At 25.9% G+C, this 18,814-nt stretch overlaps 3 protein-coding genes across 5 annotated transcripts; 2 read left to right on the forward strand and 1 right to left on the reverse strand.

Moving 5' to 3' along the window:
• Window positions 1-592: 592 nt before the first annotated feature.
• LOC112687342 lies at window positions 593-6,616 on the reverse strand. 2 transcript variants are annotated; one of them, XM_025560110.1, is made up of 5 exons: window positions 6,522-6,616; window positions 3,197-3,323; window positions 1,765-1,974; window positions 1,328-1,564; window positions 593-1,198 (listed from the first exon to the last, which is right to left on the reverse strand). In XM_025560110.1, exons 3-5 carry the CDS (start codon window positions 1,938-1,940, stop codon window positions 748-750), a joined length of 864 nt encoding a protein of 287 aa, XP_025415895.1. In that variant the 5' UTR covers window positions 1,941-1,974; window positions 3,197-3,323; window positions 6,522-6,616; the 3' UTR covers window positions 593-747. The 2 variants fall into 2 exon arrangements, with proteins under 2 accessions (XP_025415895.1, XP_025415808.1); XM_025560023.1 differs by lacking the exon at window positions 6,522-6,616 and adding an exon at window positions 3,491-4,172.
• Window positions 6,617-12,346: 5,730 nt separating this feature from the next.
• On the forward strand, window positions 12,347-15,662 carry LOC112692901 (meiosis-specific with OB domain-containing protein-like). The gene is made up of 6 exons (XM_025567754.1): window positions 12,347-12,464; window positions 14,537-14,665; window positions 14,751-14,820; window positions 14,917-15,109; window positions 15,191-15,344; window positions 15,472-15,662. Exons 1-6 carry the CDS (start codon window positions 12,347-12,349, stop codon window positions 15,660-15,662), a joined length of 855 nt encoding a protein of 284 aa, XP_025423539.1.
• On the forward strand, window positions 15,629-17,519 carry LOC112694043 (protein hold'em-like). 2 transcript variants are annotated; one of them, XM_025569388.1, is made up of 4 exons: window positions 15,629-15,654; window positions 16,683-16,827; window positions 16,893-17,088; window positions 17,324-17,519. In XM_025569388.1, the coding sequence occupies exons 2-4, from the start codon at window positions 16,703-16,705 to the stop codon at window positions 17,510-17,512; spliced, it is 510 nt and encodes a 169-aa protein (XP_025425173.1). In that variant the 5' UTR covers window positions 15,629-15,654; window positions 16,683-16,702; the 3' UTR covers window positions 17,513-17,519. The 2 variants fall into 2 exon arrangements, with proteins under 2 accessions (XP_025425173.1, XP_025425165.1); XM_025569380.1 differs by lacking the exon at window positions 15,629-15,654 and adding an exon at window positions 16,400-16,505.
• The last annotated feature ends 1,295 nt before the right edge of the window (window positions 17,520-18,814 follow it).

Here is an 18,814-nt window from a genome sequence, read left to right on the forward strand (position 1 = left end):
AGCATTGTCGAGTCGCTAAATTTTTTAATTTTCTATTCTACACTCGTTAACTACTCGCTCATACACGTCACGAGTTATACAACGAATAGACGCGTAACTAATGAACTAGGTACTTTTTTTTTCTTAAGGCTAGTTCAGACTATACCAGTAATTTAGTCGAGTGATAAGTGATTTACTAACTACTAAACAGTTTAGTAACTGAAAAGTATTCAGACACAACTAGAGTTTAAAACTGTTTTAGTACATTAGTAGTCGTTTTGGTGCTGAGAAAAATGATATATTTATAAATTATATATATTATATATGTATTTATATTTTAATGTTTGACATAAAAATATAGCTATAATTTTTAAATTACTCAACCACAAAACAACAAAAATTTCTCAAAACGTTAATAAATAAAATTATATTATATTTCAAATGATTATTTCGAGACATCTCTCGATTATAAAAATGTCTCGAATACTAATATTTCGATTATTGAAATCAATCGATTATGCCCATCACTAGTTCAGACTCAAAACTAGCTTATTTAGTTATCAATCGGAAAAGAGGGGGCGGTACTACTCGACCAAAAAAATAGAATAGAATGGATTGACTAAACTAAATTATTTTACTAAGCTACTCGACTAAATCGACCTGTTCATACATGATTAGTTACTAAAATACTTGTTGCTTGACTAAATTACTGGCATAGTCTGAACTAGCCTTTAACAAAAAAATCCATAAAAGTGGTTTTCCTATTCTCTAAGACGTGGGGACTTGAACCGGATGGGGTGTCTCTTGAACTCTAGAGAACACTTTGGTGCCGAACCTAAAAGCCGCACCGAACGGAAACTTGATGTTGATCCACACAGAAAACCTCAAGTTGTAGTTCAACAACGGTCGAAATATGACAGCCAACCATTTGTTGGTCAACAAAACGTCGTGCGTGTATGTTTGTATGTTGTACATGCACCGGCTGTATCGAGTAGACAGCCGATTATCCATATCGGTTACGCCGCAAATCTCGGTCAAATACGTCATGAACGCATCCAAATCCAACATAGGCGAAATGGGTTTCATGCCATCGATCAGCGCCTCTACCATTTGATTAAATTCCGGAGTAGGTTTCCTCAGAGCCGGAGCATAGTAGTCTTTCAAAATAATAGAACATACGCATCGGACTTCTTCGAGAGTTCCTTGGCACAAGTTGAACCTGAAGTTAAAATGTCCAAAATCAATTATATGCTGTTAAACTTTAACTTATAGAATACGTTTAATTAATATTAATGTTCACTAGTACTATTGAAATACAATATGTTAAACTTAACCATGAATGACTCACTTGTCTTGAATTCCTAACAAGTATCCAATAGTTCGCCAAAAATGCACAATAGATCTTTCGTCCTCTTCCGTGCCAATTATAGCCAATTCTTTTTTCTTCACCAACATTAAACCAATGAATCCGAACTGTGTTAATGCCATGTCTCTCTGGGACACTCGTAGACCAAGCCCAGCTTTCTCGGATGTTCGACTAGCAGCGCAATGAAGGCCATGTACAATTGACACAGATTTTTGGGACCTAATAATTGTATTAAAGTAAACTGGTTTTCATCTAATTTTTTTTTTTTTTTGAAAATGTACATTATTTATTAACATTTTAGATACAACTACATAGGTTCCAATTTTGAATGAAAATAAACATCATTCCAACTTTATGTATTTGTATTATACATTTAATTGATGTAATAATATTTTTTTAAATACTACGGTTCTACTCACTTTGAAGTGGAATCTTTTAGGTCAAAATTATACCACCTAATCATGTGTCTAATGGTGTCCAGATATCTTCTAAAAGCGTTGTAAGGATCAGATGATTTATTTGTAAGTATTAATACGTCCAATATTGTCGGTACTGTTAATACCAATATTAAACCCATCAATTTCGAGACAAACATTGCGTAGAAGTTGGTATAAAAGTATTTCTGCCCTCTGAAAAATGTATATATAATAATGAATTGTAGTTTCCAATTTAATTTGTTAATTTACGTTAATATAATGAATGTTTCAATTTGATTATTAATATAAATTACACTTCCGTAAAGTTAATAGAATATGACTAACCCATTTAAATTAATAAACGATAAACTACCAAATTCCAATATTAATTATAGTAAATTTGAATAAAAAAATTACCATCTTTTCAACGTCAATTTACAAAAATTGTATATTAATTAAAATTTTCTTCGTTAAAAATAGGTGTACAAAAACAGTTTTCATATTTTAATTTACTTAAAGAATTAAAACTATTTTTCGATTCAAATTAAATTACACAAAATTGTTTTTATTAATTGAAAATCAACGGAAAATAATTTTATAAAACTATGAGCTAATAAATTATTTGTTATATATAGAATTTATAACTTTGTTGCAATAAATTTAATAAATAATTAATAAAATAAATAAACATAAAATAATAAATCCATCAATATTTATCATTTACTAAACGACAAAAGTAATAAATTATATAAAAAACGTTTGTCTTCTTATCAATATTTATTACATTGTAATATATAATTTGCTTCCATCCCCAGAGTTGACTAATTAAATATAAAAACGAAAATTATATAATAAATACAATTTTACTTTGGGTTGAGATAACAACGTTTGAAATACTATACAACAAGGATGAAATTTATAAAAACGATTGAAACAATTTTGAATGATTATTTATTATAAGTTGTTTAAAATATTTTAAATGTTTAATACGTTTAGGTTATAAAATTACGTAATTGTACTCGCTTACAACATTGTTTACATATGAACAATACGTAGTAGCATATATTTAAAACCCAAACCAACATGATCGTCAGTAATTACAGTCCTTATATTGTAATATAAATATTACGTTTGAAATATAATTACGTCCGCTGTACACCAATGCGCGCGCAATATAATTGCATACGCTGAACAGAACTTTCAATGTCCGATTCGTTTGTTATACTTATATTTTGTGTAATAACGATGCGAAAGAATAAACCTGAGCGAAACCATACGCGTGTTTGTAAAAATGTAGCTTTCTATTAGGTCGCAATTAAGACGCAATTTATATATACATTTTATAAAAGTTCGACTTTTTCGGCGTGGTCTACTCGGTGTAAACGATCGATAAAAAAATTAACACTAGTTCATGTCAAACCTAATACCGTTTTACCTGGTAAACAATTCCTCGTCGAACCATTCCGGTAATTCTTTGGACCGCTTCTTGTCGACCGATACGTCACAGCCTTCTTCCAGAATCACTCTCACCCGCTCTTTCACTTCGTTTTCGTCCACCGTCACTGCGGGAACAAGAGCGTGAAAAAATATTTTTTAAAAAACACACGACAAACGCGTCCGTAAAAAAACGTAAAAAAAAAATTCATCGTCAGGAGAGACGCACGCGCAGGTCACGGATGGACATAATATAACATGTCGTGTGTCTACGACGCTAACCGACGCGCCTTACTCGTGAAATATTAAAAAAAGATGGCGAGTCCTTGGTCGTTTGTTGATACTCCAATTATCGTCGTCGTTGTCCACGTCACGTATATCGCGTGCAGGACCCTACGGCTGGATCTACTGCCTGGACAAGGATCAGATGTCGAATCGAACGTTGTTTTGACTTCTTCGAGTCGACGCCCGATACCAACAAGGAATACGACCGCCGTTCACGTCGGTGCTCGCGGACCGTGTGCATGGCATTCGACTGGTATCGCATACCAGTAGAAAGCGAGTGGCGATGGTAAAACCGGTATATTGTTATTATGTACTTCGTTACCATACACGAGTCGGCCACTTCCACCACCTTTTTACTGCTGCCACCTGTCACCACAGCTGAAAATAGTGAGGCAGAGAAGGATAAAGAGAACGCGAGAGAGAGAGAGACCGTGAACGAATGAACGAAAAATGCGAACCGCCTGCGTCAAATAATGATAAAAAATAACAATAAAAATAATAATAAAAATAATAATAATGATAATAGTACGACTAGCGCCAGCCGAATGTGCGTGTTTGTGTGAGTCCTTAGAACGGGCCGACCACCCTTTTTTATAATAATAGTACGTCGCCTGCTGTGAATTAACTGTATACATACACACACTCTCTTGTCGACCCGCGCAGGACACACTGTTTCAACGGCACACCGGATATTATATATATATACTCACATAGTACCTACTTAATGCTTTGATTAAATTGAGTCAGGTTATTTACGAACGTGACACAGAGTGAAATGTAGTTAAAATATTTTTAATTTTATATTTTGGTCGAAAAAAGTGACTACAAATGTTTAATCATATAAAAATGTAAACATAAATGTGACATAAGACTGCGTATAAACTTTGATGAGTATAATGTAAACATTTTTGTTACGTTTAACATTTCACAGTAGATTTCAATTAGTGTACTTTTATGTTTAAAGTACAATTCTAATGAATTTTCGTAAACAACCAAAAACGTATAGGAAATTGAAAAGAAAAATGGTACTCAACTGTTACGTACGTATATACAGTAGCGTAAATTGAATCCAATTGCTGGTGGTACAGAGGCATATTCTCAACTTATAATTTCCAACATTCCAATTTTCCAATTATTTTAGCATTAAAACCTTTATTATTATAATATTAATTAAAAAAAACAATCAAATTTTGTTTTTAGTATGCTGATTTCCTTGGCTCTTGAAAATAATAGTATAAGTATACAAATTTCAATGATTTTCTGGTTGTGCAAAATTATATCTTTGCACCACCATATTTTAGATGTGGTGTTGCAAGTGCCACATTTGCACCACCCAGTTTAGGCCACTGCGTACATACACGTTGTGCTGACATATCTGTCAGGAAGAATAAATAAGTATGTTCACTTATGTTCATTGCCTATTAATGAGTAGAGTTTCACGCATCTGTATATGTGTTTGACCGAAATAGAGAAAGTGACAAAAATAATACTATGAAATAATGATAGGTGAAAGTAGTTGAAACCGTTAAATCAATGCATACATTTAATACTACAATAACACGGCGCAAAAAAAATGTATTAAATTGAATAGTGATTAGGTAAATTTGGATTCATTATTGATACATTGTATTGTAAAAGCTTCTCGAAGAATAGAATAAACAGTATTACTATGTTGAATATTATTATGTTCAGGGTAATTACAATGTTAATTATAACCAGGCAATACGAGTATTTAATATATTTTTAAAAAACAATACCCAACAATTTATAAAATATTTGTTGATTAAATTGATAAAACACTTGATGCTCTATATTTATATGACATACATACATACATATTGGCTATTTAATAATTAAAAATATTTCCTTGTAGTCCTTATTATGAATAATATTATATTGCATTTTTACGAATACGTTACAAGAAGAATGATAGCCTAACTAATCATTATCTAAATAATTGTATTACTTATAGATTTCATAAAACTTGACAATAGTAGTTACTGTTTACCTATTTTTAGCTGTCAAAATGTAGACTATAGATTTTTAAAAATTTTAAAATGTATCTAAGTGAAATGTGCTAATATTTTAATAAAAAAATATTCTTAGGTAAAACATGTTAAACGTGTGTAACAAATAAATAATTTTCAAGTCAATCCGCAAGTACCATAAAAATAGTAAGATAAAATTTAGAAGTAAAGACGATGAAAAAGCTTTTCAAACGCTTGGTGTAGAAAATATTTATTGAAAGCTATAAGATTATGCCTACGATATTATAACTCATTATTGATCGACGGCCAATGATTTTACTGAGATCTAAGGATCTAGAGTTCTAAGGGCGCTACTTATTACGTAACAAACGATAAGTTTTTCGACATTATTCATAATTTTTAAAAATGATTTGACATGCCCGTAACATATTTGAAATAAAAACAAAATTATATCTGAAATTTGACCACGTGAAGCAAATATTTGAGTAAATGTGAAAAAAAAACATTGTCCAATCCAAAGAGAGAAACCATTTATAAATGCGTCGTATTATTCTCGAACCCATCCAAAAAGATCACATATTGTGATTTAGCCTTGATGCATAAATTATTTTAATTTTATATTGAATTATCAATAGACAATTTAACACACAATTTGTGATTTTTATATTATTTAAAAATAAACGAGCCGATTAAATTGTACATTGACTATCAAAAATATACACGATTTTCAAATCCCCGGTTATTCTCCTTTTTGTCGACAAATTGTTTTTTATATTATCTTTAAAGTAAATATATTTACTTATTTTTGAGCTTTAATGTATGTTCCTAATTCCTATACATAAGCACCAATACAATTTTAAATTATATTGTTACATTTATATTTTATATTTTAAAATATATTAAAAAATAATACGTGTGTACATAATAATATAATAATAGTGTACCATATACTCGTATATTAAATGATCGAATATTATGATTATTACTAGTTATTTTTATATAAAATATTAATACTAAAACTAATAAATAATGTAAGTCAGTTTAGATAAGTACCTACGTAAAAATGTATTCATGAAGAGGAAACGTATTACCTATTCGTATTCATTCAAAACTTGATGTTATAAAAATTTAATCAATTTTTAACGTCATAGTATTTTCAATTAATTTAGTAAATTTAAAAAATAACTTAAATTTAGACTATTAAATTTTCACTGGCTTATTGAAAATTATTATTTATCTTCTCGAAATTAAATTTTTATACCTAATATTTTAACATTCGTCAATTACGAAAAATTATTCATTTAGTTGGTTTAATATCACTGCTTGTAGTTTTTACACTAAAGCTTAAACACCAGTCGGTACTTGGCTTTGGTCCGAAAATCGTTGGTATAAATTTAGATTTTAGCTATATGTATGATTACATATTATAATGTATGATAGAATCTTTTAGTAGGATACAGAGATAGATTATTGGTGGAATCATCACAGTTCATTCGGTAATGTAAAGTGATTATGTTATACTTGAAAATAATTGAAATATTCATAAAACGTTTCTGAACGGAGCTCAACGAATCGTCGCATAGTGTTTTAAGGGTATTTTTCTTATGGATGATTCTCTGTATAGAGTCGTAAAAAAAACAATTATGAATACAAATTTGTTTTTTCCTTTATTGTCAACGATATGAGTAATCTTTTGTTAAATTGTAATTTGATTATATCCCAAGATCAAAGCTGCAAATACATATTAAAATAAATCTAAAAAATAAATACTAATGAAATATTGAAAACTAGTATTAGCCACTCATACAGAATAGATACTACTAGTGAATAAGCAGAGTGGTAAAACATATTAAGAATAATGATTAAAACACAAAGATAAATAGATTGTCATATTTTTAGTTGAAAATACAACATAATATATATATTAACTATATTATAGTTATTTGAAATTAAAGTAAAAATGAGCTGAAAAATTAAGGAATTCAGGAATGAAAATTAAATTTTAAAAATCAAAAAAAAAAATCCACTATGTAAATGACAATTTACAGTGGATTTTTTTTTTTAATAATTTTTTAATGAATTTTTTTTTTTAGTTACAAAAATAATAAACAAAATAATAAACGAAAAATATCTTACATAATTTTTCATTAATTTAAAAATATTTACAATACTTGGCAACAACAACATCAGCGAAAATAAAATATATTTTATTCTGAATAATTCAAAACAAATAACTTAAGATATTTCAACAAATTTTTCTTCTAAAGAAAATACTCACAATGACGTCACGTCATATTTTCGATCGATTTGCTAAGACTTTAACATTAACTCAAAATTTATATAAAATATATGTAATAGTATGGGTACAAATCATACTAAATTTCTGTTTAAGTTTTACGATTATTTTAATTAATACAAATTAACTCTTTTACAGGCTTAGAAAAATAATTTCTAAACAAAAGTTATTTAAATTAAAATTAAGCATCCATTTATGTTATTTAAATCGATCAATACTTTACTAGATATACTACTCCATATCTTATTTATTGAAAAGTAGGTGCTCATAATTACTTCCGTGCATTGGGTTCTTACATATTTTATGCTGATTTCTTAATTTGACTTTAATCCATGGATATCGGTTATTTATTAATCAAATAATCGACAATTTTCTTCTTTTTGAGTTTTCCAAAGTAAGTATAATACATTGATTATAATTATCTGAATTTGAAAGAAAACCATTGTGTCCATTATGAGTTAAACTATATGTAATGGTGTGTATAATATTTGCATAATTGTCATTATTAGATTCTATGTTATACTAATAGTCGAAACATTAATAAAATCAATAATTTTAGTATTTTTGAGAATATTTTATTTGATTCAAATCTAAATATCCAATCAATAGTATTATTTATACAATGAGTAAATGGCTTTAAAAAATATTCTATAATTGACGGACACGAATAAAAGTTGAGAAATTTGAAATTCAAACATAAGACAGAAATAAAAAAACTTCCATGAGGAAAAAATTAATGAAGACGTGATCTGATGTTCTACATTTTTAAATGCTTTGCCTGGTAAAAAAATGATTATCCAGTTTCTTCAATGTCACATATTATCATACATAAAATCTTTCAGACCTTGTGAATTTAAAAAACAACACCATTAGCTTCATCCCACTAATCATAAATCCTAGGTTTCGTCTTTTTGCTAATGAATAATTTAAAATATAAAACAATAACGTAAACACTATTCTTGTGCAACACAGAATAATGTTGCGCACAAATATTTTAATTTCATTTTATTGATTTTAAATGAAAAATGTGAATGTTTACTCAAAGAATTCAAAAATATAATTTTTTTCTCAGATATTAACGAATTTTTAATAACTACGTAGATTAACTGTTCGAAAACCAATAAAAATGCATCATTAAATTATACACATTCAGTTTATTCCCAGGCAAGTTTGAAATGGAAAAATCAGATTTACGAAATTTAAAATAATAAATATTCATCAGGTCAAATCAAATGTGCAAATTATGTTTTTCCAATATGTAAATATCTAAATTTATAATTTTAAACTTAAACAATAATTTTTCGGTCATGGTCATAAATGCTTAATTTAATTTTAAAAACTAAATATATATATTACGTATACATGTATTATGTGTTATGTTTTATTTGATATTATTTTGTAATTTTTAATACATTTTAATAAAGTATTCATACCTAAAAAAAAATAATTTACATTCAATTTAAGAATAATTAAAAAAAAACAAATTTTATTTTCCAGAAATAATATTCTTAAGTCAAATGCGTTGTATAAAATATAATAAATATATAAACGACCAAACCGCTAGTAGAAGTAATTATTTAACTGTGTAACTTTTTCAAAACGATTATAACAATTTTTATGATTGTTAAAATTAGTCTCTTGTACTCTAATCATTGCTCATATAGCTAGTCATAGCTTCGTCTATTACATTTTTCAAACTAACTTATTGCAACTGCATCTTTCTTCAGCTTATTTTACTGAACAATATTTTTTTTCATATTCTATTAATTAAATGATTCATTTAAAAAAAAATAAAATAGGTTCTACATCCAAGTTACCTTCTAATAACTAAGTTGAAATTATTATTATTATTATTATTATATTACTTATTATTAGTAATTATTAATATTTATATATCTTATTTTTGAACTAAATTATAATCGGGACGCAGTTTGCCTAAAACAAGGTAATTTGGACGCAGTTTACATATGCCCAAGGACTCAAGAAAAAGAAAAATCAATGGTAACTACATTAATAATTCAAAATTCATAAACTTTTTATTTTTATTAAATTAAATGTTTATAACTATTAAATCGATATTTTTTTCTCAAATCTATATTTTTTCTTAATTAAAATTTAATATACAAAACAAAAACATCTATTTATTAAATAATTATAATAATAATGTGTAAAAAAAATTATGATATTAATAGTTAAAAATATTGTTAAAGGCCATATTTCTATTGCGGTCATTAGGGTTAATTATCAATATATTATGCTCCACTATTCAATCCCTAAGACTTTTTTTGTCGTATACGTATTTTAAATTATTTTTTACTCACACATATTAAATGTAGAATTTAAATGTAGATAATATATCTCAAAAATGTCGATTAATTTGGTTGTATCAAAAAATATTAATAGTAATTAATACATATTATCTTTAATATTATATATTTTTAAAATACTTTTATATTGCATTTACATTAGACATAAGTAATTAACAATTGGAAAACTAATTATTATGTACTAGAAACGCGAATTAAATTTGAATCGATATCCTTTTTTTAACTCATAACACTTCTTGTATAAAAGTTAACTGTTTTCTAATAACAAAGTTCAAATACTAATTCAACTGGAAAATAGCAGTTTCTTATAGGGATTTACATTTTATATCATGTTATAGTTTAACACCTATTCTTTACCTAATGAGTCTTAAAAGTTAAATAATTGTTAATATAAAAAATAATATTTTAAAGTCCAGGAGCGACGCCACAAATTGCGGGGCTCCATACAAAATAGTTTAAATAAAATAATAAGTGACAACTACTATTACTAATTATATTAAAAATATTATTCTTCGTGTCCAATAACTAGTATTTATACGAACACAGTACATTGGTACTGTTCTCCGGGATATTACAAAACTATTATTTAATCTGTGGTTCGAAAAACAAAAATATTATTATTGATAATGTTGTCTTTCCTAAATCATAATATTAGGTTATTTGTTTTTCTATAATGAGTTCCGCTCCCGCGAGATCGTGTGGATACCGGTTGCACTGCCCTTGCGCCGAGTCTAATAATACTATATGTATGATAAAACAAATGAGTAAAACACGGCATAACGTATAGACAATAATAGTACACGTTCGAGTTGTGATAAAATGGTTATATAACCAAATTTTTAAAGAAAAATTATATGGACTATATTGATATTATGATTATGATTTACCATATAACTTTTAGTAAAATAGGTACATTGATAGAGGTCATGTTAGGTTTTCGAGTTATGAACACTTTCCAGTTCGGATATTTCTCCCTCAAACGTCAATTTCTAAGTGTTCAAATAAGTGGATGTTTTTTATATCTTGGTCAAAAGGTTTATGATAAATAATTCAAAATGTTCTCGAAATATGACAAAAATACATGAACATTTAGGAGGAATATCTAACATTTTAGAATACATTATTAGAATAATTTATTTTCATGAATATAGTTAAAACGTTTTAGTTTGTACTATAAAATACAAAAGAAAAACATAAACCGAATGTATAGATGCCACTTCCTCGTGATGTTTGGAGGAAACGTCATAAAACGGCAAAGTAACCCAAAAATAGTACAAAATTATTATATAACTTATTAAGTGTCATACGGGAAAATGTGTCGAACGAGGAACTGACCGTATACCAGGTCTTCGTACGCGTATAACTTCGACTTCGAGATAAACGTAACCGCTGTACCAAATTATTGGTGACCAAACGATTGTGCAAAAAAATAAAAATAAGACGCAGTAAAAAATGCATAGACCATTATATATAGTATAAAACATAAAATAACAATAAAATAAAGATAATGGTAACTGCATTCGTTAAAAATACATCGCGTATCTGAAAAAATATTGCAAATGACTGACCGTGTTCGGAGTATACTTACCGACCACATGGTTTATAATCTACGGGGAATCAAAGCAAACAATGTTCTGGTATGCTTTTGAAACGGCCATTTTTTTTTTTATCGTTGCACATCAATTGTTTTGCCCGTACGGTTTCAATAAAATTTTCAAATCCATTAGAATTGTATTCGCAGAGAAGAAAGGTAGGTACATAACATGTTTAGGTTCAAATAGATTCGTTTACCGATAAAAAAATATCATTAGTGAAGTACAACTTAAACAATGAACGTAAAATATATCGTTAAAAATTCATTACGAATTGCGCGAGGATAAAATAGTAATCATCATGGTGTTGCACATTACAGTGGTTTTTTTTCATTTTTTTATTCATTTCATGAGTATTTAATTTCCGTACTTCGACCATAGGTACATAATCTTTTGAGTTTTCAATATAATTTATTATAGTGTCAGTTTTCAGTTTTCTGATAATTTATTACTTTTGAATACATAAAACCACCTAAAAATATACACTTTTCATACTTTTAATTATTGAGATTTTATTATCTGCAATATTGCTTTTTAAACGAATCTCATTAATTCCAATAAATTAAAAACAATTTTAAAATGTAAATATATAGAGAATATTAAATATTTTTGATATAATAATAAATTATAACATATTGTTATTAGGTTATATGATTAGTAAAAATGTCTACTGGTGTAATGAGACTAAAACTTAACTCAATCAGCGCTGGAACAACAAACTTCTTAACAGTGGGAATTATTATTGCTATGCAAAGTCCTAAAGTAATTGTATCAAGAAAAAGTAAATTAATATAATTTTGCAATTTATAAAAAAAAATCGTATTAAATATAAAATAATTATATAATACAAATTTAATGAATATATCTATAAAATATTATTCTGTGTATTTAATAGCCTAATTTAAAACTGTTTTACATTTTTATGAACACTTAACATTGTAAAGTTAAATAATGTGAAGTTATTTTTTTAATTCTTAATAACATTCAAACTTATATTATATTATCAATAATGTGAGTTAAATCATCGCTAATACCATAAGTCTGTAATCATAGATGTATTTAGAGGTGTCTAGGGGGACTTGGGCCCTGGGTGGTCCATTTTGGGGAGCATTTTGATATAACACGGTACCTAGATCATTTGGATGATAAAAAAAAGTAATGATACCTACTAATAAAATTATTATTATAGTTATTATGAGCGGTCATCGTTTCCGCAAAAACGAAAAGGTTCGATTTTCATTTCCACCAAATCTATTTCTACTTATATTATAGAGATGGCATTTGAGAACCTATTGTTCATCTGCAGTTCGATTGATTATCGATATATCCCGAAATTCGGAATAAGCCATCATTTTATATTGAAAATATATAAGAAATAATTGATTTTACGTTCAATAATTTCCACGCATTATAAATAAATATAAATCGAACTATATAATATTATAAATTATAACCTATATCATGCGAAATTAGTGTCTGTGTTATCGGGATTGGAGTTCTGTGATCAAATTATTCACTGAATAATATCTGTATTTATTGAATATATCAGAATTTATATTTATATATATATATATATATATTTTATAAATTATTCTGTAAGATGTAATATAAAAAAAAAAAAACGATTGATAAATACAACAAATACAATAGAAGAATATAAAAATAAAAAATTTTAAGAATGACGTTTTTAAAAAAGTATGCAACAATTATTTGAAATAATAAATAATAAATAATTAATAGAATTATAAGAAATATTTGACTTTATATATAAAGTACATATACCTATACAAATTTAATTATAAAATTTATTATAAATATTATATATAATATTAATATAATAATTATATAATTATATAATATTATAAATATTAATTATAAAGTTCAAAAATATGAATCCGAAAATTAAGTCAAACAATTTTTTGGGGGGGGGGGGGTCAATAAGAACCGCTTCTCCATGGTGACCCTTGGGTAACTCTAAATGGTTCTCAAACTATAGTTTAGACAGTTGTGTAGAAATATATTTGGCGGGAACGAAAATCGAACATTTCCGTTTTGTCGGAAAAGATTGACGCATGTTTTTATTTGTTACGAAACATGCATTGATAATATCAACAGTCAAGACATAGAAAATTATATGGTAGTTTACTGAAAATTGAGATACAAAGAATAGATGAAACCGGAATGAAAACTAATAAAATATTGCATGGGTTTTTATGGCTAAAAATATTTCGCAGAAATGTTTAAACGATCGAGTTAGTTATAACAATCTTAGTTCTTAACGTTGGGGTTTTAAAGGTTTTCATTAAGGGGTTGGTGGGAACAATTTCCAAACCTCTCCCCCACAACATTTTTTTTAATTCTAATTTCTTATTAATGATTAGTCATAAAAATATTCTCAATAGTTTATATATAGAAATCGCAACTTTAAATCTTCTTCTTTTCTAAAGACTTAGCCTTGTCGTTGTTAAAAATAGATCTCCATTCATTACTTAATATTATTATTATTATTAATATTATTTAACTTTAAATAATTAAAAAAAAATTAAAACATAATTTTACATAATTTATGTATCGCAATATTTCAAATAAATTATCATGTACAGGTATTTTAAATTATCGCTTTTTTTCCAAATTGTACTTAACTAATACCTATATGTACACCCATGTATCATACATTATATTATAATATATGAACCAACCAAAAATAGTTTTTTTACGTCATACAACCGCAAATACATTCGACTACATAACTGCTTATTACTTTTAGTTTAGGTTATTTGAAAAAGTATCATACTTCAATTACAAAGAACTAAATTGAGATTAAATATTATTTTTATTTCTATGTATCAATAGATAATAAAGAAAAATGTGTACTTTCATTTACTATACGTGATTCTCCGAAAGACGTGGTTAATGTAAGTGTATGGGGCTCAAACGATTACATTAACCGTTTATATAAGGATTACAAAATCGAAGATGTCGGTAAATAAATAAAAATAAATAATTTATAATAATATTTATAAATAAATGACATTTATAACTAATATTATTTATATTTTGTGTCAAGTTGATTTAATTAATCCTATCATCAAGTTTATACCAGAAATTGAAGAAAAATATATGCCAAAAACATCTTGGTAAATATGTAGCATACTAACATACTAAATAAAAAATAAAACGCTTATTTTATATTTTAATATCATAAAAGACTTATCTAATTTTAAATAATTTAGCCCATTTGTGTTAACATTAAATGAAAATTCATCTCAAATTTTGAAGCATGATGTTAATGATCCTACGAACTTTAAATATCTTATGAGACTTCCTACTTGTCCACAAAGTATGTATTTAAAAATCGAAGATATTCATTCTAGTGGAAAAGAAATGTGTGGAAAATGTTGTAGTTTATTAGTTGCAGTTAGATATGTGAGTAATTAAACAAGATTGAAATTATTTTTTTCTTGCTTGATATTAAAAATATATTTATTAAAATACTAATATATTAAGGTGAAGTCTACTAAATTAATTAAAACCAAAACTGGAAATGACATTTACTTAAAGAAAATTATTGTGATGGACAAAACAAATACAACACTCTTAATAAACATTTGGGATAAACAACTAGCAGAGAGAGCTACACAATGGAAACCAAAAAAAACAAGTAAACAAAAATATTGAACATATTTATAATAAGTTATAATTTATTTTACATACAGTAATTAAATTAACATCAAAACTTTTATATTAAAAATAAAGTGCAACTAATTAAAATTATTTTTATATTTTAGTTTTAGCTTTTTCGGATTTACATTTAGAATGGGATAATTTTGATAAAACCATAGCAGCTGTTGTTTCTAATAGAACAATTATAACTGAAGATCCAATTACAAAAGAAGCTAACGATCTAAAAAATTATGCAATTACATACTTGAATGGGCTATCAAATAAACAAAATATTCACATTCCTAATCGTAAGTGATCCATATTATATTATAACATCAAAAATCTTTTTTATTCATTATATTTATTTCAAATATTAAAAACCCATTGTTTCACATCTCACATTTTAAAATAATTATCTACACAATATTTATAAAACTTGAAATTTGGCATAAAAATTGTAAATTTATAATATGAATTAGTGATGGGCATATCCGGATTTAAAAAATTCGGATTTCATAGATTATCTGAACTATCCGGAATATTCAATTCAATTTTGCTGTTCAATTACTCATTTTTATACTTACATAAATTTAACTTATCTTCAGAAAATCTTATTTAATAACCATTCTAAAGTTATGCAGTTAAGATAAGTTAATTGGGTATTCAGTCATGATATCACTGTAAGTCATGAGATATAAAGTAAACTCAACAATTTAGTAATTTATAATTTTGGTAACTAATAATACATTATAAAAACAGTTGAAATCATGATAAGTAAATTGAAATTCATAAAATATAATATTAATTTTTTGTTACAATAAAATAAAATAATTTATTTTAGGTACTAGAAATTAAAAATAATTATAAATTACATAAAAAGCAAATTCATAAATCCGAATAATCGGGATACTTCGGCAAATTCGGATGAGAATTTGATTCAAATCCGGATAATTCAGATATTCATGCCTATCCCTAATATGATTATAGATATCATTACCTACTACGAACCTACTACGAAGTATAACACTGACATTTAATAGATATGTGGAAATAGTTTTCTTTACAAATGTACAGTACAAAGTTCGATAGTACACCTAATACCTACTAATTTTATTAGTAATAATTAATTTTAAACAATCGATTCGAATAAATACTGCGAGTAAGAATAAAATAATTTGTATTATTTTTGCAATACTAGGCAGGTATGAGTAATCTTTTTATTTTACTATATATTTTTTATAATTATTCCACTAAATATTTAAATAAATATAATAATAATTAATACAAATACATGTGAAATACTTAATATTATTAGTATTTAATATATTTTTTTCAGTGTCAGCTATAACTGATATTATGACTTGTAAGCGTATTTTAGTGCAGTCACATGAAAGAACTAGTCCACAATTTACAGCTGTTCTATACGCAGTTGTGAGCAAATTTAACGTTGATGGGTTAATTCCATTAATATTTAATAAATGGCAAGTATTTTATTTTTAATATATTTTTTTGCGTAACTCTTAATTACATGGAATACTTTGCATAGTAACCTTTGTGGAATGTACGTCGAAAATGTACACCTAATGTGTATTAATCCAGAATGTTCAATGAATTTAAATATGGAAGTTGGATCAGATGAATTAGAAAGCATATTAAATATTCGTTTATCATTAACAGATTGTACAGGAACTTTAGAAAATTGTATATTGCATCACCAAGCTGCTACAAAAATACTAAGTGAAGTAAATAATAATTAAAATATATATAAGTTTTTTATGATTTTAATCAAATAAAAAATACAATTTAACAGAGGCTAAAACCAAATATATACTAATATTTGATAATTAATTAAAATACAGGGGTTATTTATAATAATTTGTGATTAATAATAATTAAGTATTACTTATTAAAAACTGTACAAGTTACAATAAATTATCAATTAAAGTTAGTAAATATATAATAATTGTATTTTTACAGATAAATAATTTTCAAAATATGAATATGGATCAAAAGACAGAACTAAAATGGAAATATTTGTTCACGAATTGTAAAATAAAATTAGTAGTAACAAAAACCTACCAAGAAGAAAAGCCAACAATTTTAGTAGTAGATATTGTTAATAAAGGACCAATACTACAATTCATATCATGCATCCCAATTTATTAATTTTAACCATAAAATAAGTCTAAAATGTTTAATTTATTAATTTCAATTAATACTAAGTAATTTTATAATTTAATTTACGATAAAAAAGTAATTTTACAGTTAATAAAATATAAAATTATCTTACAATATGTATTACATTTATTTCATAAAATAAAAAATATTAAGCACTCATGTTTTTCCAATAATAAATTAATTTGATCATAGTAAAAATAAAATAAAACAATTACAAATTAAGAATTTCATGGTGATTTATGCATAAAATATAAACCTAGTTATTTGATAATTTTTAATGCAATGGACGTAGTAGAATTTTGCCACATGTGTAAGAAATAAACGTCTACAGAAGTTTTCATACATTTGTACAAATATTTCGATAAAATTAATGACCCAAAAAGACGGATATGAGATAAGTATATTATGAAGAACGACACGATAGTGTAAAATTAATGATCATTTAGCAGAAAAGTTAAACGTGCCTACATTTAAAGCATTGTATAATGAAAAAATTGTTGGTGAACACTATATTCACTACTATCATATGGTACTATTTTATCATAAATTACATATATTTATAATTTATATTATGTTATTATATTTTTAATAATGTTTCTACAGTTGTAATTTGATCGAAAAACAATATTACCATAAATATAAATAATATATCATCGTATTTAAACATTTTAGTTAATATTATTAAAAAAAAAATTTGAAATTGTTTGCCGTACAAATCGAGTTCTGAATTGAATTAGAACATGTTATAGTATTAAATATAAACAAAGATAAAACTCCAAATTTTCATAATATTAGATTCCATTAAATTATTTCATTAAAATGTATATATTACAGTGTTTTAACAAAACAAACATACGATTTTGATTTTTGTCAAAGATTTCTGCATTAGTATTTGTTAATTATTTTCAAAATTAAATCAAACTTAAAATTGAATCAAATATTCTGAACACATATTAACTTATTGATAATTCATCTATAGTTGAGGCAGTTAAAACTACGAAAACAAATTAATTCTTGTGTATTGTAAAAAACAAATTCAACTACCATACAAACTAATTTATATTTCGTTGTATTATAATTTCTTTATTTTCGAAATAATCGAAATGAAATAATTAGTATATAATTTCAACTAGGTGTACTGAAGAACACACAAGTATTTTTCAAATCACCCTAATTATCTTAAAAACAAATAACTGACTCTTTCTGTATTGTTCACGCCAAAGTAATGTCTAATAGTCGACGGTAACTTTTTTTTTTGTTATATAATATAAAATATTTCCAAAATTCAAC

The sequence above is a fragment of the Sipha flava genome, unplaced genomic scaffold (genome assembly GCF_003268045.1).
Source record: "Sipha flava isolate LNK unplaced genomic scaffold, YSA_version1 0_pilon_pilon, whole genome shotgun sequence".
In the NCBI taxonomy this organism is placed as follows: Eukaryota; Metazoa; Arthropoda; class Insecta; order Hemiptera; family Aphididae; genus Sipha; species Sipha flava.

Excerpts from the sequence above, each read along its gene's own strand:
- LOC112694043 (XM_025569380.1), top strand. Across the intron at positions 16,828-16,892 it reads CCATTAATATTTAATAAATG|TAACCTTTGTGGAATGTACG; the intron begins GCAAGTATTTTA and ends TACTTTGCATAG. Across the intron at positions 17,089-17,323 it reads CTACAAAAATACTAAGTGAA|ATAAATAATTTTCAAAATAT; the intron begins GTAAATAATAAT and ends GTATTTTTACAG.
- LOC112692901 (XM_025567754.1), top strand. The coding sequence starts at position 12,347 with ATGTCTACTGGTGTAATGAGACTAAAACTTAACTCAATCAGCGCTGGA. Across the intron at positions 12,465-14,536 it reads AGTAATTGTATCAAGAAAAA|ATAATAAAGAAAAATGTGTA; the intron begins GTAAATTAATAT and ends ATGTATCAATAG. Across the intron at positions 15,110-15,190 it reads TATTAGTTGCAGTTAGATAT|GTGAAGTCTACTAAATTAAT; the intron begins GTGAGTAATTAA and ends TAATATATTAAG.
- LOC112687342 (XM_025560023.1), bottom strand. Across the intron at positions 1,975-3,196 it reads GACGAGGAATTGTTTACCAG|AGGGCAGAAATACTTTTATA; the intron begins GTAAAACGGTAT and ends TACATTTTTCAG. Across the intron at positions 1,565-1,764 it reads CTAAAAGATTCCACTTCAAA|GTCCCAAAAATCTGTGTCAA; the intron begins GTGAGTAGAACC and ends TACAATTATTAG.